General features: G+C 44.3%; 2 protein-coding genes across 5 annotated transcripts in view; both read right to left on the minus strand.

The window, feature by feature from the left end:
- Positions 1-401: 401 nt before the first annotated feature.
- On the minus strand, positions 402-11045 carry LOC117693243 (solute carrier family 22 member 13). 2 transcript variants are annotated; one of them, XM_076917340.1, is made up of 12 exons: positions 10256-11045; positions 9996-10055; positions 4910-5170; positions 4116-4219; positions 3736-3890; positions 3349-3517; positions 3055-3175; positions 2875-2969; positions 2443-2657; positions 2151-2259; positions 1531-1746; positions 402-1322 (listed from the first exon to the last, which is right to left on the minus strand). In XM_076917340.1, exons 3-12 carry the CDS (start codon positions 5162-5164, stop codon positions 1217-1219), a joined length of 1545 nt encoding a protein of 514 aa, XP_076773455.1. In that variant the 5' UTR covers positions 5165-5170; positions 9996-10055; positions 10256-11045; the 3' UTR covers positions 402-1216. The 2 variants fall into 2 exon arrangements, with proteins under 2 accessions (XP_076773455.1, XP_034339611.2); XM_034483720.2 differs by lacking the exons at positions 9996-10055; positions 10256-11045 and having other exon boundaries at positions 4910-6349.
- A 106-nt stretch (positions 11046-11151) lies between these two features.
- The window catches only part of Oxsr1 (oxidative stress responsive kinase 1), an 86046-nt gene continuing 74593 nt past the window's right edge, over positions 11152-22604 (minus strand). For 2 of the 3 annotated variants that reach the window (XM_034484042.2, XM_034484043.2), the window contains 4 exons: positions 19766-19818; positions 15415-15483; positions 14432-14496; positions 11152-13908 (listed from right to left, as the gene is read on the minus strand). In XM_034484042.2, coding sequence (XP_034339933.1) covers positions 13834-13908; positions 14432-14496; positions 15415-15483; positions 19766-19818 — 262 coding nt within the window. In that variant the 3' untranslated portion in view covers positions 11152-13833. The remainder of the gene's footprint in view (positions 13909-14431; positions 14497-15414; positions 15484-19765; positions 19819-22604) is intronic. The other variant, XM_076917342.1, reaches the window with a different exon arrangement.

The raw sequence follows: 22604 nt of genomic DNA on the forward strand, positions 1-22604 counted from the left end.
ATGACCAAAGGCTTCCAGCCCAAGTCCCAGAGAGTCCTTGTTTCCCTCTAAAACCTCCTAAGTTGAATGAGACTGCCTGCATTTCTCTGAGCATTCTGGTTTTACAAGCTCCCAGGAGAATGGCCCACTAAGCCCTGCTCACGTGTTTTAGGGATCCATCGGCCCAAGGTTCCAAGTTTACATACTCCTCTTTGCAAACCTTTCTCAAAGGTCTAAGAATCACATGATCAGATCTGTCATGAAAAGCCAGAACCTTCCATACCAGTTCTCTATGTCACTTTTCTCTTTGTTGTGACAACCTATCAAAGCAACTGAAGAAAGAACTGACCCTGCCCGACAGTGTGAGGGTGGAGTTTAATCAGTGCCATCACGGTGGCAGGAAGTAGACAGTACAGCTTGGGTCTCAGCTCCCTTCACGGTTTTATTTATATTTAGTTCAGGACCTTACCAATAGGATACTGCCCATATGCAGGACCTTCCCTCCTCAGTTCTGAAAACATCATGACAGACACTACCCAGAGATGTTCCTCCTTAGTGACTGCAATCCAGGCAGGGAGACAATGAAAATTAAGCATCACAGAATGAAAATATTTCTCCTAGACATATATAATCCCTAAGAAATGGAAGAGATAATGTCTACCAAGATGCCAAAGGCAGGTCTGGGAATACAGCTCATACAACAAAACAACAAAAGCTAAAGAGCATGTTTGTCTATGATCTCAAAAGAGAACAGTATGAAACATCCATGACTGGATGCCCAGCCCACAGGTACAGTACTGCTCACTCCTCGGAGAAGGTAACCAAGTGTGAAGGGGGAGATGCTGAAAGAATCTGTGTGCTCTGGAAATAGTTTCACAGTGTTCTCCAACGGTTTGCACTGTGGACACTGGGCCAGGGTGTGGCAATGTGAAAACTGGTGGGACCTGTAAGAGGCCTGACCAAGGAGGAAAGTGTTCTAGTTTGTGATGCGATATCTCACATATGCAGGTACCCCTTCCTCCCTGATCCTATTCACCATGACATACCCACAGGAACAATCAGAGAAGATCAAGACACAGCCAGGATCCTAACACAAACACCTTACTGAGCAGCAATTCAGAGACAGAGGTGAGCAGGGAGGTTGGTCCCGTCCACCAACAAGCTGGCATTGTGCCTCCTTCAAATCAGGGCCCACTGATATCCACTGTGTAATGAGGTGTGGGATATGAACTGGCCCTTAACAACCACAATCAGAACTAGGAGCACTACTAATGCTAACTTGGGGGATAGAGCTTCTTCCTTTAGCCTCCATTTCTTTTTCAGGGAACTGTGTCATTGAGGACCTGCAAAGGGGAAAAAAGCAGTCAGTACTGCCCACGATGCAGGCCCATGATTAATAAATGCCCTTATCAGCCCTAGCAGGAAAATAACCTATGATATCTGTGGCACCAAGTGGGTGCCATGTTACCCAGTGAGCAATGAGTAACTAATAATGAACTATAGTGACTGGGGGGCCTGGGCCTGGGGAGAAGCCAGGAAGTCAGTGCTCACCGTGTGGGGTGCCCCTGCTCCAGGTCCTGGAGGGTATCCTTCAGGGTCTGGCCCCGTGTCTCAGGCAGCAGAGCACACAGTAGGCCTGCACCAATGGGGAGGCTGCCAAAGATGAGCATGGGAAGCGCCTGGTGGTACTGCTCCAGTAGCATCACAAGGGGTGTGATGATGCCACTGACCCTGGCGAAGATGCTCACCAACCCCATGCCTGTTTGCCTGGGAAAAGCAACACAAGCTGAGGCTCTGCCCACTGATGGAGGATGCACTCACTCCACAGCTGTCAGGAACCAGGTCTCAGCCACCTTGGTCTGGCCAGGGAACAAGCTTCTTGGACTAGCCATAACCCTCTGTCTTCCTCCCATCACTCAAGAGACCCAAACTCCCTTTCCACTTCAGAGTGCTCCTCTCCTCTCAGCTCTTACTTCTGTCCCACATTCAGGTCCTGACATGGCCAGGGCCTGCCTATGTCCACAAGTGACACCATGGTGAATGGCATTAGACTTCCTAGGCCCTGCAAGCAGCTCACTGGCTGTCTGTGGACTGATGACAGAGGGGCAGAGGGACTGAGTGGTATTAGATCCCCAGGTCAAAGGACAAAAAGTCACCCCAGCAGCTCTTACCTGATGATGGTGGGGAGGAGCTCAGCCGTGTACACATAGGAAATAGTGAAGGCGGCAGATGAGGCAAACTTCCCCACCACGGCCAGCACAGTGACCACTGTGGGAAGATCTGGAGGAAGTGCAGGACAGTCACACAGAGAGAAGGACACCCATCACCTAAGCCTGCACACCTCCCTGTCTATTCAAATGCCTCACCCTCTATACCCACACCCTGGGGAAGCCCTTAGTAATGAAGGGGGTGGGGCAATGGCTCTAGCCATGGCAGGGAGGAAGAAGGGAAACAGCCAGGTACCTCCTGGGATGAAGATGATGATGATACACATGGTGCCAGCCAGAGTCAGGGCACAGAACTGGCTCCACTTGCGACCCAGCTTCTCCATCATGGGGATGCTGAGAAAGCGGGCAGGCACTTCCACTGCTCCAAATATTAGCTGTGTCAGGTAGATATTCAGACCAAAGTCCCCCACTTGGAGACCGAGGCCATAGTACACCAGACTGTCCACAAACCTACAAAGTACCCAAGCATCCCTGTCACTGCTGGGTGAACATCAAGTCACACCCAAAGGAACATCCTGGCTTTTGAGTCCAGACCAAGAGACATGGGCCCACCTGAGGAGAAACCATCACAGTTAAAGTCTCTGTCCACCCCTCCAGTGACACACAGCAGAAAACAAGTGGCCCTCTGCATCTGTCCTAATGGAGGGACAAGGCCCTGGGCACTTACCAGACAGCTATGAGAATCAGAGTCACCTTCCTGAGGTGAGGGTGTCTGAAAAGATCCAAGGCATTCCCCGAGGGGCCTGTCTTCTCAGGGACCAGCTACAAGAAGGGCAGAGTGAGGGGCCAGGACACAGGCATGGAGATTGGCTTGAGCTGGGGTGGGCCTTCACCTGCTTACAGGTACCTGGTTTAGGAGCTCTGGGGAAAGTGGCCGGCCATTCACCAAGGCTGCCTTCTGGACAAGTTGTTTGGCCTCCTCTGTCCTTCCTTGAGACAGGAGCCACCGTGGAGATTCTGGCAGAACCCTGTCAACCACACATGGCCGTGATGCTGGGGTCTTGAGCTCTGTGCAGCCACCCAGAATTCCAGTGCACACTGAACCTCCCACCCAAGCCCTACAGGCTCCCTTCTCTGGGTCCTGCATCTTGCCACAGTGCTCCCAACTTGTGTGGCCTATCACTGGCAAGGGTCTCCTCACCAGAAATAGAAGACAAGCAGGAAGATGGGTGCAGTGCCTATTATCTGCAGGAGTCTCCAGTTTCGGACACCATAGGCCAGTCCTGCTAACACCATCAGCCCAAGGGCAAAGTTGCTCTGTGCCAGGACCATGGCTTGTGTTCTCCGGGACGGTCCGACCCACTCTGACACTGTGAAAACAAAGGCTGAGTTTGGACTGAATCTCCTCACTCTCTGTTGATATCCAGATGGTATCATGGCAAGCACTGAGCGTCATTCACAGCACAGGAAGCTCCTCTATGACCTCCTTAGGTAGAGATGACTGAATCTTTTCCCCTCAGGCTGTTTGGGGGCTCTCAAGAGCACATGTTTCAGACGGTCCTGATGGCTCCAGGGCTCACACACTCACCCAGAATCATGGTGCTCATCATATATCCAGCAACAGCAATAGCTGAGACGAAGCACAGAACCATGTAGAGCTCAAAGCTGGGCACAAAGGCTGTGGCCACACCTGTGACGCCTGACAGAAGCACCTGCAGCAGAATGCTGGCTCTGCGGCCAATCCTGAGGTAACAGGAGGACAGGATTTGAAGTGAAGAGGCCTTCCCAGAACTGAATCAAGAGTGCCCCAGGCAAGCCTATTCTGGCCCTCTGTCAGAGTAGGAAGATAGGGTTTTCCCTGGGAGGCCCATCTGAAGGTAGGCAATAGGACTTATCTTGATGGTTGCTGGTATGGCTCCAGGAGGATAACTGAGAAACCTAAAAGCATGCTGGACCAGCAGCACATACCAGTCACAAACGGGCCCAAAGACCAGGGCCCCAACGAGGAGTCCAGCCATGAACACCGACTGAGAGGTCCTCTTCAGGTTCTTCCGATCACACACCAGGTCAAACTGAAATGAAAGCAAGGTATGTAAGACTGGGTATAGCATCCAGGGCTAACCAAGTTTATCATCTAAACCCCGTGGTTCCCACACTGTGTACCAAGGCAACTCTGCACCATAGTGAATTCATTGAGCATAGAATATTTAAAACTTGAAGGTAATGTGATACAATGACTGAATTCTGACTGATATCCTACAATTGTAGCCGGAGGTGACATTGAGGCATACATCTGGGAAGAAGTTGAAAAGCAGGAAACCATCCCGGTCACGCAGTAAGGCAGGTAGAGACATGGAAGGAGACAGTAAGTAGGACAAGAAGGGAGGGCATCAGGCAGAGCTCATGAAAAGGACAAAAGGAAGAGCAGAGGAGAGGGAGAAAACAGAGGTAGGCAGCTGGGCAGATAAGCAGAAGGGCACGCCAAGAGATACAGACAACAGAACATTACAAGACCAACAGCCACTTAGGTAGCAGAGCACCCAGAGAAAGTTACAGTGGCACATGCATTCAGCTGGCATTCAGAGCTCAAGGCTGGGCACAAGGCTGGTCGCCTGGCCTGTGATGCCCAATGGGGGAGTGGACAAGATGACTGGCTAAAGGAGAAAGCAGGCACAAAGACAAGAGACAGAGCAGCAAGTAGCAAAGGCACAGGGTCCAAGGAATGGGCAGACCCGTGAAAAACAAACAACAAGCTATCCTACCTCATTCTTTAGGGACTGAGGCCTATTCTCAGGATAGTCCCAGCCTGAGTCACAGGCCTGTGTCTCATTGTAGCGGTGGCTCAGGATGTCTTCCAGGCTGGCACTGTCAGGAGGTGGCCGGAACATGAGGCAGGACTCAGGCTGGCCTGCAGTGTCGTTGGGTATGCTTACAGCCAGCTGCTCAGCAGCACTTAGGTTGAAAGTGTGGTTCTTAACCCAGGACACTGAACAGTGGTGAGCCTCATCAAGGACCATGAAAACCTGGCCAAACACGAAGAATGCAGACAGGAAATTGGGGATACCCATCAGGATGGTCACCCGCATCTGAAAGCGACCAAAGTCGCCCACTTCAGCCATGACTTCTGCAAACTGAGCCATGTCTGCTTCTCACTCCTTAGTCTAAGAACACCACGCAGGCTTGCTGCTCTGGGCTGTGGTGACAACTACATTAATGTTTAACCCAGCTTTGGGCAGCTACACCTATCAGTTTATACCTTACCTCCGTAGTCTGACAAGAAAGAATATCGAAACAACAACAAAAACCCCAAAACCACATGTATGTGAGAATGTTTTATTGTCTGTGACAGACACAGACATCACAAGAACACCTTTCTAGGCCAAAGTCTTCAAAAGATGAAATTGTCTTCCTCATTGATTTCCAACTATAACTTCCAACAATTCACAGTCACCTCGACTGCTTTACCATCACAAAAAAAACAAAAAACCCTCAGATTCTAAGAGTGTCTGCAACATTTGGAGGGGCATGAGCATCTCTTCAGGAGACTAAACCTCACGAGACGTGGGAGACAGATAACAGGTCCATAGCAAAAGCTCCTGAATCAGTGGTTTCACCAAGCATTGGACCTCACATTGCACAATGCAACACAATAATGTGCCTACTGGGGCAAACGTGGCAAGACAGACGTAGGTCTAACCAACTGCTCTCACAGGCATCCGAGATCTGTTCCACAGAAGAGAATGGACGCTTGTGCCTGTAAACATGATCAGAACCTATGGCTACTAACGTTTCATGCCCTAGAGAAGAATTGATGAGTGTTACTTTATTAAATAGCTATGCTGGGAAAGTGTCTTCTCCACCCATGTTTTCTATTCCTAATTTGTGATGCTCTTAATCTTAGTCAAGGAAGTTTCTTGTTACAGAGGGTAGTTGTTAACTCTGAGACTTAACTGTTCAAGTTGGTGAGACTAAGTGAATGTGCGCACTCAGCCAGAGTGAAGATCTCTCTCTCTCCCTCTCAACAAGCCTCCCTGACCATCACAGAAGAGAGGGCACAGTGGGTATAAGCGCTGGTTCTACGTTTGATGTAGAGGGCTGTGGAAGGCTGACCTCTGCACATGACATGGGTGCTGCACACATCAGCTGTAGTTATCTACACATGACCTGTATAAGATTAAGCCAGCTGCCGGGCGGTGGTGGCGCACGCCTTTAATCCCAGCACTTGGGAGGCAGAGGCAGGCGGATTTCTGAGTTTGAGGCCAGCCTGGTCTACAGAGTGAGTTCCAGGACAGCCAAGGCTACACAGAGAAACCCTGTCTCGAAAAACCAAAAAAAAAAAAAAAAAAAAAAAAAAAAAAAAAAAAAAGATTAAGCCAGCTAAAAATGCCAACGTTTCAGAAACAGAAACAACCAAAGTGATCATAAAAGAAATGTGGCCCATATGTACAACAGAATATTATTCACCATTAAAAATAAAACCAAAACCAAAACCAGTGGAACTCTGCTCTTTTGGGACTGTATACTTTAAACTGCAGATTTTAGTAACTGAACACAGCCAAGCATAGAAAGACAAATGCCTTATGAGAATATGTGAAACCTTTAAAATCCTTATCTCACAGGAGGTAAGAGTAGAAGAATGTTTCCCAGAGTCCTGGGGGCATAGGGAAGAAGGGACAATAAAAGCTGATCAGTATCTAGTAAGTGACCGTGAGAAAAGAATTCTGGTGTGCTGCTGCTCCTCCTCCACCCCAAACCTTAAGCTGAGGTGCTAATGGCAGCTGTTTGCTGCATAGAAAGAACCATCCTCTGAAGGAGTGGCCATTGATGGGTTGACCATGCTTCTTTAGATGAACCCATATCCATGCACATATGGACTCATATGTCTACTAACTGTATTCAGTGGGTTATTTGCTTTTTTCTAAACAATGGGCTGCAAAGATGGCTCAGTGGTTAAGAGCACTTCTTGTTCTTGCAGATGACCTAGATTTGGTCCCCAGCACCAACACGACAGCTCACTCCTCTCCGTAACTCCAGTTTCATGAGTATCCAATGCCCTCACCGACCTCCATGGGCATCAGGCATGCCCATGAAACACATAATACATATGTGTAGGCCAAACATTCATACACATAAAAATTGTATCTTCTATAATAAATAAGTAAAACTTTAAACATCTATAATAAGCAAATGAAGACATGATGTTGGGAAGGAGATGTGTTAGGGCAAACTGGGAAAAGGGAGTGGAGGGTGGGTATGGGTATGATTAAGATATTCAAACATGAAATTTTTAAAGGAAAAAACTTGCCTGCACTAAGACCCAAGACCCACTTCTTGCCTATAACCTTGATATTCTTCTCCTGATCTTATTTTTTTTCTGGTAGTATGCAATACTAGCTAATCCCAGAGCAGCAAGCAGGCCAGGGGACACACAAAAGACAAACCATACCCTTTCTTTTTACTACCAAAGACAAGTCAAGAACACAGAGTGATTACAAGAAAGGCATGTGTGTATGTGTGTCTGTGTTGTATTTTCAGTTCTAATCAAGAAAGGAACCAGTTTTTTAGTAATCTAGTAAATTTCTAGTAATCTAGAACCTTCTTTTACTAAATTAAAAACAAATACAGGCTCTTCGGGTGTATCCCAATCTCCCAGAGCAATCAATGATAACCATAACACAGGGCAAAGTTCCCCTCTGCAATTACCTCTACATATGCACACAAGCATATGTGCCTGCATGTGCAGCAGCCCTGGCCTCTGGCTGACCAGGACAGTGACAAAGCCAAATATGGTACATGAAAGGAGCACTTTCAGGCTTCCTCACCAGTCCCTCCCCCACGCCTAGTTGGAGTATTCTTATACGAGACAACTGAAGAAGAGGTAGAAGTTTATGCTGTGCCACTGACTCATCCCAAATCTCTTTCTCACCCACTTACCTACCTGAGGAGAAGGGTGGACTGGTCTCTAAAGATTCTTGTACTTCTTGTGGAGAATGATACAAAAGGGCAGGACAAGCCAATATGGTGTCTTACACCTCAACTACAGCACCCTTAGGAGGGTGAGGCAGGATCACTGAGACCTGGAGTCCACCGGGAATAAACTGCGACCTCCAGGCCAGCCTAGGCTACAGAGTGAGACTTTACTATCCGTATTGGCTGGTTTTGTCAACTTAACACAAGCTAGACTCATCAGAGAGGAAGGAGCCTCAGCTGAAAATGCCTCCAGGATGGTGATCCTGGGTTCTATAAGAAAGCAGGCCAGTAAGCAGCACTCCTCCAAGGCGTCTGCATCAGTTCCTGCCTCCAGGTTCCAGCCCTGCTTCAATTCCTGTCCTGACTTCCTCCAATGATGAACTATGATCTAGAGGTATACAGCCAATAAACTCTTTCCTCCCCAACTTGCTCCTTGGTCATAGTGTTTTGGTACAGCAATAGAAACCCTAACTAAAACACTATCTCAAAAAATAAAAACTCAGCAAATAATGCTTACCAAGCAAGCCAGTCAACTCCTGAGTTCAATCTCCAGAACCCACAGAAAGGTAGGAGAGAACTGCCTCTGTTCACTGTCCTCTTGACTGCTGTGGTGTTCGTGGAAGCATGTGTGTGCACACTCCTGCACTTATGTACATGTATGTTCTCCCTCCCCCCTCCCCCGCCTTCTCTCACCCCCCCCCTCTCACACACACACACACACACACACACACACACACACACAGAGGGGGGTGAGGAATATATATCCTAGTTTGTTTTCCCATTACTGTAAAACCCAGAAAGGTAACGATTGTTTTGTAACTACCAGGACACTTTTATATGGAATAAATATATTCTCTATTTAGAGTGTCAGGAAAATCACCAGCAGTCTTCTGTCTATAGATAGAAAGACACTGTGTAGAGGTAACAGTGAAGTTGACCTCAGCTTCCTAAAGCTTTAGAGAGATTAAACTTAACAGTGTTTATTTAAATAAGAAAATAGTCATGAACTAGGCTGCACCTAGACCAGCAGAACTGCTGAAAGCCCTACCTAATGATGTGGGCAAGGCAGTGCATACAGAAAAAGGAAACAATATAGAAAAACTTAAATTGGACTGTAAAACTAAATATAAAATACAAAACGTTTCATTCCAGAAGATGATACTGAGTTAAACTTGGATAATTTTGGACATACAAATGACTTTTTAAATAAAGTATCAATAACCTATAAAGTAATTGATAAGTTGGCCTTCACTGAAACTTAAAATACTTGTACTCTATGAAAGACACTGTTAAAGAGGATGAGGTTTTTAAGCCACAGACTAGGAAATAAATAAATAAATAAATAATCTCTTTGTTTAAAGGCCAGATCTCAGCATGTCTCCAGGGAAGCCATGGGACCTCCTGATTCCCCTGTCTCACTGCAAGGCTAGGATTAGGGACATGTGCAATCATCCTCAGCTGTAAGTAACTCCTAAAACTCAGTAAGATATGCAACTGATTACAAGGACATAAAAGTCTATCAACTATTTACATAAAAATGATCATACTGAGAGATAATCTGCAAAGTAACTACCATTGCTTGATGAAAGTGTTAAGGTCGAAAGAGACAAAGATCAAGTTGAGCCAGGCCAGAGATCAAGGAAGCACTATTGCTAAAGGCAATACTGGATTGTGGACAGAGTCCAGAAAAGGTACAATACTGCAATAACTGAAGCTTCCCCAGTCTGTACATTAGTCAACAGTGTCCTATCAAGGCTAAATGTCCTGATTATGACAGGTGTGTATGGTTGAGAGATATTTACATTCAGAGAAGCCACAAGGCAGATATAGCTGAATCTTTGGTATCACTTGCAAATATTCCTGTAAGTCTGTGCTTACCTCAAAATAGAAGTCTGAATAACCGTGTCCTTGGAACACACAGAAGGCAAGTTGGCATACCTGAAGATGTTCAATAGCATAATCATTAGGAAACTGCAACTTAAGACAGGAAACCACTACATACCTAATAGAACAGCTCCATTCAAAATACTGACACTGTTTCAAGTGCCCAGGAGTGTGAAGCAACAGGAATGCAAAACAGTACAGCTATTTTAAACAATAGCTTAACAATTTACTTACAAAACTAAACATACTCTTACCTTAAAACCCAGCAATTATGTTCACTGGCATTTGTCAAATGAGTTGAAACCATATGTCCACACAAAACCCTGCACAAAGATTTCAGGAGCTTTGTTCTTAACTGTCCAAACTTGGAAGTACAAAAGATATCCTTCAGTAGGTGGATGATGAGCTGTGGTAGACACTGGAATTCAGTGCTAAAAACAAAAAACAAAAAAACAAACAAAAAGCTCCAGCTATTATAAAAAGATATGAAAGAACTTTCTATATCACTAAAAGAAGCCAATGTGAACAGACTACATACTGTGTAATTGCTCCTAGCTACACAAAGATCAATGGATCATGGAGGGACACTCATCTGAAGAGTGCTTGTCCTGCATGAGGTCCTAGGCTCAACCCCTATGCTTGTGACATGAAAATAAAAACAATCCACAACCAACACAAACATTGGTTGCCAAGGGTCAGTGTGGAAAGACATGAACAGGCCAGGCAGAAGGGAGTATTTTTATGGGCACAGATGTAGTTTACATCAAAAATATAACGTGGAATGTGAATTATACTTTCTCCATGGGGAGCTCAGCACTGCTCTACACTTTCCAACAGGAATTCCAATGGCTACAGTCCTCCCCTGTCTAAAATCATAAGCAGAATCAAAGAGCCAAGAAAAAAATCAAGACATAATGGGAATGGCTCACTGCCTGCCATGTCCAGTTTCCTTGGGGAGTCTTCCTTCTCCCTATCTGGGGCATGTGTTGCCCCAAATGGAGCACCACAGTTTAAGCTACTCTGCTAAAAATGTGGATGTCAGTGAGTGTGTCTGTTTTTGTGCACCTTGGCTACTCTCTAGTCACATGTCATGTCCTATTCAGAGCTCTTCCCAACCCCAGAAGGGGGGGAAAAAAGCATTCATACACCATTAAGGACAATTTACTCTTTATTGATTAAAAATCAAAACAAAAAACAAAAAAACAAAAACAAAAACAAAACCATGCAGTAAAATACAAGAGAAGAGGAAGAAGGTAATATTTTACATTTTCCACCATCCAGCAAACATCCTAAGGAGGAACTGACATTACTGGTACATCCTTGCTCTAGCCTTCAGATTACTTAGCAGTCTCAGCTGGCTCTAGGATTTGGTTGAAAACAGAAGGGAAAACACACACACACAAAAAAAAACAAGAACCAACCCAAATGATTCCTTATCATTTAGAAAGACCATTTCACATACTATCTTGGCTATATTGGCACATGCTATCTTGTGCTACAGTTAGTCCTTACTCCAGGGACAAAGGTATCTTGAGGACTTAGTGACAGAGTACTCCTGGAAGCACTGCTCCAGCTCCCTGGGTTCCAAGCTGGCCCACCTAGGCAGTTTCCACTGACTGGTTCTCTCACCATCAATCACTGCATAAGACAGCAGAGGGAAGTCACCACACATCACAGAGAAGTAACATTGTCCTGGGTCTTAGTGCAGACCTCCTAGTTGCCAAAAAAGCAAACAATGAACGGAAAAGAGCCCTGGGACACTTTTACTGTCATGTCTGTCTGCCACAGCAAGGCAGACGTGATGATCGTCTAGAGAATGTGAACAGGAGATGGGCTGCTGCTTACTTCCAGGCTGGCACTGGACCACCCCAAGTCAAAAGCCAGAAGAGTGATATCAAATTCCTTTCTGAGCCATTAAGTGAATTAAGTGAGTCAAGCTGCTGAAACCAAATTGGATTCTACAGCAAGCCATGAGTCTTCTGCAAAGGTAACATTATCTGCTTCCCATACGCAATCCCACCTCCCCGTCTTTGCTTCCTCATAACCCTACCTCTAACAAGTAGGGGAAAGAAGAAAGAAAAATGGTTTGCAAACTAGCTGGTCAATCTTTTTTCTCCCTCCTAGCTCAGCAGGTTCCTCCTTTTACCAACCTGCTGGGACCTTGGGACCTTCTCCCAACCCCTCTCTCAAATCCATCTTCTCTTCCTCTCTAACACCTTTCTCAACATGCCTTTGCATTCAATAATACGAAAGTCCATGACTGAAACTACAGGCTCAGCATAAATGAAACCATGAGGTGGCACAAGTTAGGAAGCTTTTAGGTGTGTTCTAAGAGAAAAGTCCACAGAGCTGCTTGCAGGAGCAATGCTATGGTTTGATCCTCAGAACTGGGTGAGATGGGCTGAGGGTGGGAACATACTGGGTACCTAATCTTGTTCATCAAACCAACAATGGCAGGTGCAAGGAACTCTATAAAAGGCAACTAACTAGTCCTTTTCTAGGGGCCCACAGCCCATCTTTGTGTGTCTCTTTAAGGCCAGACTGACTATTCCATTCTTATATAAAATTTGGTAACTTGGCAGGCTTATTAGCAATTAGACAAATGCTATTTAACAGTAGGAAAAAAAAAATCAACCTCACTGATTATTCCCATATTGCATTGAGCTCTTTTTTTAAACCTAAAGAATAAGTTACATAATTTCTGTAGAAAATCACATCAACACTGTCTACTCGTAAACCTAAAGGTCACGGCACGTGTGGTTTCATGTTCCATCTTGGGTCAGTTTAGTGGATGAAGACCCCCTCCACGGAGTCAGTGCAAGAGAGGAGCAGAAGGCAGGCCTCTAGCCTAGTGTGAATCTCCTTTATTGCTGTAAAAATCTCAGTCGTGTACACCATTTCCTCATGATTTAGAGGCAAATCCATCTTCACAGGAGGATCAAAGATCAGTTTTTCTTCAGTTTAATTTTTTTAAATATTGAAAATACTTTCCCAATGATATGATTTACAAAGTTCTTTTTCTTGTTCAAAAACTACCTCTGGCAAGATAAGATTTGTACGCCACTGCTTGATGCTTTCTGCACAAACACTCCACAGTTGCACTCTGAAGGAGCAGATGGCTGAAGTCTGACTACAGTCAGATGTTTCGCACCAGCTGAGGTTAAGGCTAGCAACCCTTTCTGGAGGGAGCAGTGAAGGGGGTGCCTGAGAACAGCTCAGCAAAACACGTAAGAGACACCATGAAGAGGACAGACAAGAGTTTAGGCTGCCTCCATTCGAGGCTGTGCTTTTTCCTAACAAAGGTTGCTAGAATTCACATCAGGTACAAAGAAAAAAAACAGTAATTAAATTCTCTGGGTTCCAGCTGAACAATCAACTTTTAATTGCTACTTGAGTGTTAAAGAGATATCCCAAGATGCTCATGTCCCAGCAGGTGTGGGAGAGCAGGCAAGATGAGGCTGCCCAGTGCAGCTGCTCTAACCACTGGGGCCATCACTGTAGTAAGGCAAGAATGAGTTGAGAGACTTCCATCCTGGGCCTTGAGGCACAATGGCCACTTCTGCTTCTCAGATGGAGGGAGAGGGGACATGAGCAGCGTGTCTACCAACAGAACTCTCTGAGGAAATGCTGGCCACTGGTGATCCAACTTTTCTTTCCTTGTAGGAAAAGGGAGGTGAGAAGGGGGTGGCAAGAAAAACATAAAGAAAAAACTAAAGCTCCAAGCTGGGAGGTTCGTTGCTGGGTTCTTTGGCAGTTGTAGGTTCAGGCCAACAGAAGCAACAGACATGTGCATGTGTGGCATCTCCTAGGCTGACTCTTCCAGGACTGTGGTTTAGCTGATGCTGAGCTGGGCAAATCCTATCAGCTTGCCATCATCAGGAATATCCGAGCCTTCAACACCAGATGCCTAAGAACCAAACAAAATGACAAGGTGTGGCAACTTATAAATAAAATTTCAGGTAGCAATAAAAACTGATAAGGGGTCGCAGAAAGGAAGGTGAAAGGTCCCTGACATGTTAATAGGCCACTGTGTTTCTTCTAGAAATGATGGGGCTGTTTGTGTAACTATGACAAATGGCTTTATCATTTCCTTGAGAAGAGTTAGAGGCCTAGATGGTAGGCTTCTGGGAGGGAGAGAAGTGAGGCCACTCAGCTTGAGAGTGCAGTCGGGGTCTTGGGAAGAGTGGATGAACACAACTCGGCAGAGTCTTTTGGTTTTTCAAGACAGGGTTTTTCTCTGTGTAGCCTTGGCTGTCCTGGAACTCACTGTGTAGACCAGGCTGGCCTCAAACTCAGCCACCTGCCTCTGCTTCCCAAAGCTGGGATTAACGGCGTGTGCCACCACTGCCCTGCTGGTTCAGCATATTCTATAGTCTCGGCATTTAGGAAATGGAATGGCTGGTCTGCAGAGGAGTAAGAGGGGTGAATACCAGTTTGAAAGTGACAGATCGATTTGACTGAGGTTCTTCCACAATTTTCTGCAAATTAGCTGCCACTGTAATCATACAAAGAAAATTAATGAGCAGCTACATAAATACATTTTCAACAATATTTTAAAATCTTAAAAAATGGTAGTTAAGAATGATGGATAATAAAATGGAAAAAAGGGGCCAGACATTTTCCAAATCAAAGCTATCACTGATCTCCAGACTGAATAAGTAAATCCTGAGTCACTGTTAAATTAACTCTTTAAAATGTCTTGACTACCCTAAAGAGATGGTGGAGTAAAAGGCATGCCTTAAGTTGAGACACCAGAAAGCCTGTGACTAGGAGGCAACCAAGTATAGCCTGTGATCTGTCTTTGTTTTACTATTCTATAAGTAAGAATCTTTTTCAAATGATATACTACAAACCTAAGTGTGAGATGTACACTTGTAAAATTTTAGTAATGGGGTGGGGGTTGGGGAACTGAGGCAGGAGATGGATAGTAAGTTCCAGGCCTGCCTGAGCTACAGAGCAAGACTCTGTTCCCCAGAAAACAAGGAAAATAAGACACAGACTATACAAGGCCCACAAAACCTAAACTATGCATCAGTTAAGTGATTCAGAGCAAGTGTTGGGACACCTGACTTCACTTCCCATCTTCACTTTGGTTTTCCTAGGATTCAATCTCCATCCTGCTAGTTTCCCTGTCTACACAGATCAGGCAAGCCGACATATCAGAGACAGCACAGCCATTATCTTACTACTTTTCCTGTCAGTTCGCCTACTGTCCCAGAGATGTTTACCACCATCAAGAGTCTGAGGAAGGACAGGTTTTTGCTGGTTTGCTCAGGAACTGTCCTTGATACTATAATTTTAATGAAGCCAAGACTACTTCAAGAAGCATCAGACCTGTTCACTGGAAGCAGGACTTCTAGGTACCACTATACAACATGACAATAAGGCTAAGAGCAGAAAATAATATGCTTACCTATTACTAAATCCCTTCCATCGACCAGGCCAGCAGAAATGAGTTCCTGAGAAACACCTTCTGCTGTATCTGTAAGGACAAAGAACACTGTGCTGTATTTCTTGTGTACACATGTCACTGTAATGTTCACAGGGAGAACATGACAGAGCCAACATCTATTCAGTCTGCAGAATCAAGAAGGTAAGTGGGGTTGTCCTTTACTCTCAGGTGAAGCATTCTCCTAAGTCTGGCTGGGGAGCAGAATCTATATGAACTACATGGCTCAAAGCAAAAGACAAATGGCTGGACTGTACAGTGCAGAGATCACCAGCGCATCAGACGAGCGCCCTACAAGTGGAGACTCATCCACTCGCTAGTGTTGCAATGCAAAGTGGTGGCATGCCTGACACTTCCCATCAGGATTAGCAACTGTAGCGTGTTTTTACTTTGGTTTTTCTAGGACTCAATCTCTGTCCTGCTCACTCTATGTTCTACAAAAATTAGTAAAAACTCTGAACTTGAGCTCTCTGAGCTTAGACATGAAATGCAGTGAAATGAAGTGAATTTCTCAAATTCAAGACTTGAGAAAATATGTTACAATCTTTCCTGAGAATCATGAAAGTTTACTAAAATTATTATCATTATGGTGGCAGCTTACTTTCTTACCTACTCATCCTAGGTGACACAATGTAAGCAATTGATATAACAGTAAGCAAATGCATGAAGCAAATGATCTCAGTCTAACTTCATCTTTAATTTCAACATCCTGGAGGCAGAGAGAGGCAGATAGATCTCTATGGGTTTAAGGCCAGCTAACACTACACAGTGAGACCCTGCCTCAAATAAGCAAACAATCCAATCAATTTCATCTTTAACTGAATAGATACTGGAGCCTCTAGACGAAACAAGAGAACCAATGGGAGGTGGTATGGTGGTTTGAATATGCTTGACCCAAGGAGGGGCACTATTAGGAGGTGTGGCCTTGTTGGAATGGGTGTGGCCTTGCTAAAGGAAGAATGTCACTGTGGAGGCAATGAGACCCTCCTCCTAACCTCGTGGGAGCTATCATCTCCTAGCAGCCTCCTCCTGTACCATGCCTGCGTGGATGCTGCTATACTCCTGCCTTGATAATGGACTGAACCTCTGAACCTGTTTAAGCCAGCCCCAATCAAATGTTGTCCTTATAAGAGTTGCCTTGGTCATGGTGTTCACAGGAGTAAAACCCTAACCAAGACAGAAGATGGTACCAGGAGTGGAGTACTGCTGTGATAAACCTGACCATGCTTTTTTTTTTTTTTTTTTTTTTTTGGAAAAATGTGGATTTGGGGTCTTTGAATTTGAAAAGTAATGGAATGCTTTAAATGGGGCTTAATGGGCTATTCTGGTAGGAATAAGGCAAACTTTCTTGCTGAGAGTTTAATTTCAACTGTGCAGACCTGGCCCAAGAGGTTTCAGTGGAGAAGAATTTCAGTATGTGGCCTAGAGACTGTTTTTGTGGGTTTTTTGGTGAAGAATGTGGCTGCTTTTTGCCCTTGTCTGAAGAGTCTGCCTGAGTCTAAGGTAAAGAGATTTATATTAACTGCATTGACAAAGGAAGTCTCAAAAAAGCCCAGCAGACTTTGTTCTCTGGTTTAGCCCTATGAACAGTGTTTTAATGAAAAGGAGCAAGCTGAGAAAGGAAAAAAAAGATAAAATATATGGTTCAAGTAAGTAAGGGGCACCAGGAAGTGAAATGGAGCAAGTGGTAACTGGGGGGGGCAAGATCTCAGCCAGCTAAGCTTAGGTCTAAGCACAGTGGTTCACATCTTTAATCCCAGGAGACAAAGGCAAGTAGATCTCTGAGTTCGAGGCCAGCCTAGTATAGAGAAAGTTCCAAGAAGAAAAAAGTTTAAGTCTAGGTGTGGTGGTACACACCTTTGATCCCAGCATTCAGGAGACAAAGCCATGCAGATCTCTGGGTTCAAGGTCAACCTACACACCAAGTTCCAGGACAGCCAAGCTTAGGCAGCGAAGGAGTTGGAAAAGAGAAAACTGGTGATAATGGAATAGAACAAGGAGGCCATGTTCCAGCCCCAGCAAGCAGCAGAGCTCTGGCAGCTTTGGCCATATGGCTTTTTCTTTAAAGTCAAAGACAGAAGGGACTACTAGGACAATTGATGCTGGCTAGCTGGAGCTAACTAATTAGCAGTGATTAAGAAGAGACCCAGCATAGCCGGGCGTAGTGGCTCACGCCTTTAATCCCAGAAGAAGAGACCAGCATTACTGAGGTGAAATCTGGGAACTGTTTTCTGAGAGCACAAAGAAGCTGTGTTTCAGAAATAGCCAAAACAGCCAAGGTTATATATACCTTGTGCTGCAGTTAGACTTGGTAATGTGTAAGAATCACCCAGGTGGTACTTGTTTTGAAGGTATGAAGGGGTCATGGAGAGCAGCTGAGGCCTGGCTTTGTGAGAGGCCATGGAAGGCCTTTGGTGAAGGTGCAGCCTCAGCTGCAGTTGACAGTCCAGGACTGAAGGGGTCATGGAGAGAAGGTGAGGCTTGGCACCATGAAGAGGTTATTGGTGAAAGCTAGTAGCAGTGGAAGACCCCAGTGTATCAGAGATGTCAGCACCATAGGATGATCACTAAGAGCAGCAGCAGCAGTATAGTAGAGTCAATCAAAGCCTAGAGTGCTACAGAGGGCGGAGCTGGAGATGTGACTCACGCCCTTTGGAGGAGCCCAGAAGAACATTTGTGGATCCCAGTCATTGGAATGGAAGCTGTGAAGTTAGTTGGCTTGAGATGTTTGAGATGCCAGAGCTGTGAGATATCTGCTGAGGAAAGTTGCTAACAGGGAGTGAAACCAGTCTAGGAGAAAGAAGTGTATTGCAGTCAACAAAGATGAAAAAGGAGTTGGAGACCTGAAGACTACTCTGACATCAGATATGGAGATGCAGAGTGTGGAGTTTGCCCAGCTGCTTTCCTGTCTTGCTTTGGGGATTACAGTTAAGTGACTGGATGAATCTCAGAAGAGACTGAACTTTGGACTTTTAACATTGTTGAGATCGCTTTAGACTACGGGGACCTTTGAAGTTGAACTAAATGTATTTTTTACTACAGTACTGCTAGGTATGACCCCCAATGGCTCATGTGTTTGAACAAGCCTATGGGGGCCTGGGAGCTGAATGTAGTGGTTTGAATATGCTTGGCCCAGGGAGTGGACACTGCTGTGAGGTCTGGCCTTGTTGTAGGAAGTGTATACTGTGGGGGTGAGACCCTCCTCTTTTTTTTTTTTTTTTCCCCGAGACAGGGTTTCTCTTTGTAGTCCTGGCTGTCCTGGAACTCACTCTGTAGACCAGGCTGGCCTCGAACTCAGAAATCCACCTGTTTCTGCCTCCCAAGTGCTGGGATTAAAGGCGTGTGCCACCACGCCTGGCTAGACCCTACTCTTAACCATGTGGGAGCCAGTCTTCTCCTAGCAGCCTTAATATGAAGATGACCTCTCAGCTCCTCCTGCACCATGCCTGCCTAGATGTGGCCACACTCCCACCTTGATGATAATGGACTGAACCTCTGAACCTGTACCCCAGCCCCAATTAAATGTTGTCCTTATAAGAGTTGCCTTGGTCATGGTATCTGTTCACAGTAGTAGAACCCTAACTAAGACAGGTGGTATGCACACATTCATGTAAGATGCCTAGCAATTAAAACTCCTAAAAACATATCTAAAGAGTAAAAAACATACCCTCTGTATATCTGCATGCAGGAAATTAACTGTGCAACCTAGCAATAGACATTTGCTGGCCATTCCTAACCATGAGTTAACAAAGGCAAAAAAAAATGAAGTCTTGTTCCAGGTCGAAGTTCACAATTAGAAAGAGTATTATGACAAGGCTCAGCTTCCACATGAGGAAGGGAAGCCAGGAACCCTGTCTGTTGCATGCTTATCAGAAAGAAGCATGTGCAAGGATAAGAGCAAGGACTCTGGACTCTGGAAGAACTTGACTTCAGTGCCCCATTCTAGATTATGAACTGGTTGCTCTGCATTCCTCTAACTTGGAGTTCATCCTCTGTCAAATGGGAATCATTGTTCTTTAGATAGCTATCTTAAGAACTGAATGGAATGTTTAGGGAACTGCATGCCTGATGGTGGCATTTACTAATAGGCTTGTATTCATTACTATACATCTTATTACAGTCAGATCTCCAAGTGAAAGTACTAGTAAATCCATTGCATCCATTGCAGTTTTTCTTCATGTATATTTCCCAAAATCTAAGCCAGGAAGTTTCACCATCCTTTAAAAGCAAACCTTATTTAAATGACAAAAACTTCATACCTACCTAAGTAGCAAATCAGTATTCATTGTTTTTAGTCATATTTTGTAATACTCACCCCTCCCAGGAGTAAATTCAAATCGAATATCATTTAGTTCTTTTTTGGAATTCCTATTAAAACAGAATAAGGAAAATAAAAATTTCTGAATCTATGCTTACAGTGCCAATATATATGTATATAAGTATGTATACATATGTATATGTGTGTGTGTCTATGCATGCCATGTATACACACACATATATACATGGCATGCATAGACATGTATATATATATGTGTGTGTGTGTGTGTATATATATATGTATATATATATATATATATATATATATATATATATATATATATAAAATGTAGGGGTATTTATGTGAATGTATATATGGAAAGATTATTCTGTTCTCACAGATCATATACTTTGTCCTAATATGTTCATTCAACAGGGCTATTAGCTAACACTTTTAGCACTATCATCAAATTAACTTATATAGCTTTGAATTTATCATCCCCCTACTGATCAACACAAGAATCTCTAATCTGAGGATACTCAAGCCCATTCCCACCCTTAATCCCACTAAGATAACATAACACTATGATCTGAATGAGACCATAAAATGACTGTTGGAAAGCCAGTCCTTGGTGTAGTACTGAGAGGCTACTGAGTGGCTAATGCAGTGAGCAGGTCTGTCTGCCATAAGGTGAACTGTGCCTCTTCTTGCTTTCCTGTGTACTCCTGTCTTTTTGGTCACAAGATAAAGCAACATGAAGACCTTCATCAGATGTACACACAGACCCTACCACTCTGGACTTCTAGCTCATATTGTAAGAAATGAAATGTTGAGCTGGAGAGATGGCTCAGTGATTAAGAACACTGATTACTCTTCCAGAGGTCCTGAGTTCAATTCCCAGCAACCATATGGTGGCTCATAACCATCTGTAATGGGCATTCGATGCCCTCTTCTGGTGTGTCTGAAGACAGCAACAGTATACCCACACACATGAAATAAATAAATCTTAAAAAAAAAAAAAAAAAAAAAAAGAGGCTGGTCCTTTTTTAAAAAAGGGGAGGGGGATTTAGCTCAGTGGTAGAGCGCTTGCCTAGCAAGCGCAAGGCCCTGGGTTCAGTCCTCAGCTCTGGGAAAATAAATAAACAAATAAAATAAATAAAGAAATCAAATGTCTGTTGTGGTTTGTTGTTGTTAAGACAAACTCTTACTCTCTAGCCTGGGTTGGCTCAGACTCTAAGGAATTCTCCTGCCTCAGCCTCCCAAGTGCTGGGGTTATAGGTGTGAACCTCCATACTTTCCTAAATCTCTATTATTTATAAATTACTCAATCTTTGGTATTCTATTTTGGCATCAAAAAAATGAAGGAGAGCATATAATCATATAAAACTAGAAGAAAAGCCTGTGCATACAGGAAGGAGGGATTGGAATGCTGGAGGATGCTGTCATTAGTTGTCCACTCCATCACACGCATAGTACTAAGTACACATTATTCCTTCAAATCCCACAACAGCACAGAAAACACACGACACCAAGATGAGGAAGAAAGCTTTAGAAGCAGGGGTTTGTCTGTTTATGCTCCTAGGTGAGAGTATTCTGCTGTTTGTAAGTCTGGGCACCATGTGCATGCCTGGTGGGTGCCCTCAGAGCCCAGAAGAGGGTGTCAAATATCCTGGGGCTGGAGTTACAAATAGTTCTTATATGGGTGCTGAGAACCAAACCCTGGTCTTTTGCAAGAGCAGCCAGTGTTCTTAACCACTGAACCATCTTCAGTCCCCAAGACAGTTTTTAAATGGGACTTAAGATGAGCAGGATTTGAACAGGCAGAGAGGGCAGGAAAAGGAACTGGGACCATACCGGTAGCAATATGATTGGTGAGGTATAGCTGTGATTAACACTTAATATATTGAGATGATTTAGGTAGCCTGAAGTTCTAGGTAAGATAGAGAAATCAGAACATAATGTCTAACAGCACACATGACAGATCACTGTGGATTCAAATCCACTTACCTAAACAAGGGAAAGGGTCAGGTTTATTTCACAAATAATATGCTTGAGAACTTCTCACTGAAATTGTGTGGATTAACTGGCACTCCAATTACAAATAACAATATGGCAAACTGGTCTTGAGGTGTTTATTATCTCTTCTGTTCATTTAGCATCAAAGTCTCCATTAAGGGAAATAAGAACCCAACTTTCTACTACTTCCATAAACTGTAAAAAAGTGATCCTTAAACAATCACTCTGGCTGGCATCATCCTGCACTTCGGAGGCAAAGCAGATAGCTCTCTGTGAGGTTGAGGCCTGTATGATCTACATAGTAAATTCCAGGACAGCCAGGGCTATATAGTGAGTCCCTGTCTCAAAAACACCATCAAACAAACAAACAGCCAGAATAAAATAAAAAACAAGAAAACAGACAAAAAGTCCCTCTCAAGATAACAGAGGCTTCATCACACACAGTGTCCTCCACACTCTCTTGAGGCACAAGTCTACTGTGGTAAGACTCAACACAGACTTCTCTGTACAGCGAGACAAGCACACGCTCTCTCTGTACAGTGCAATAGGTAAGGGCACTGAGACACCCTGTTCATCTACAACTGAGTACACTTCCTATCGAAAGAAAGTATCCAAATCTGCTTTTCAACATTTGTGATGTAATTTCACTGTTCCTCATAGAAACCACTTTAAACAGCTCTTGTGGCCTCTATCTATAACTTTACAAAGAGGATAGCCTGGAATTCCTGTGTGGTATTCCACTACATGGTACGTCAGTGGCAGGCTTTAACACTGAAAGAAGGTCTAGCCTGTCTTTGAGCTAATTTTTTTTTCATATTCATTTATGACTACAAAGAAACAATACAACACCAAATTTATTCTGAAAAGAAAACTATAGAAT

Source organism: Arvicanthis niloticus, chromosome 21 (assembly GCF_011762505.2).
Source record: "Arvicanthis niloticus isolate mArvNil1 chromosome 21, mArvNil1.pat.X, whole genome shotgun sequence".
NCBI lineage: Eukaryota > Metazoa > Chordata > Mammalia > Rodentia > Muridae > Arvicanthis > Arvicanthis niloticus.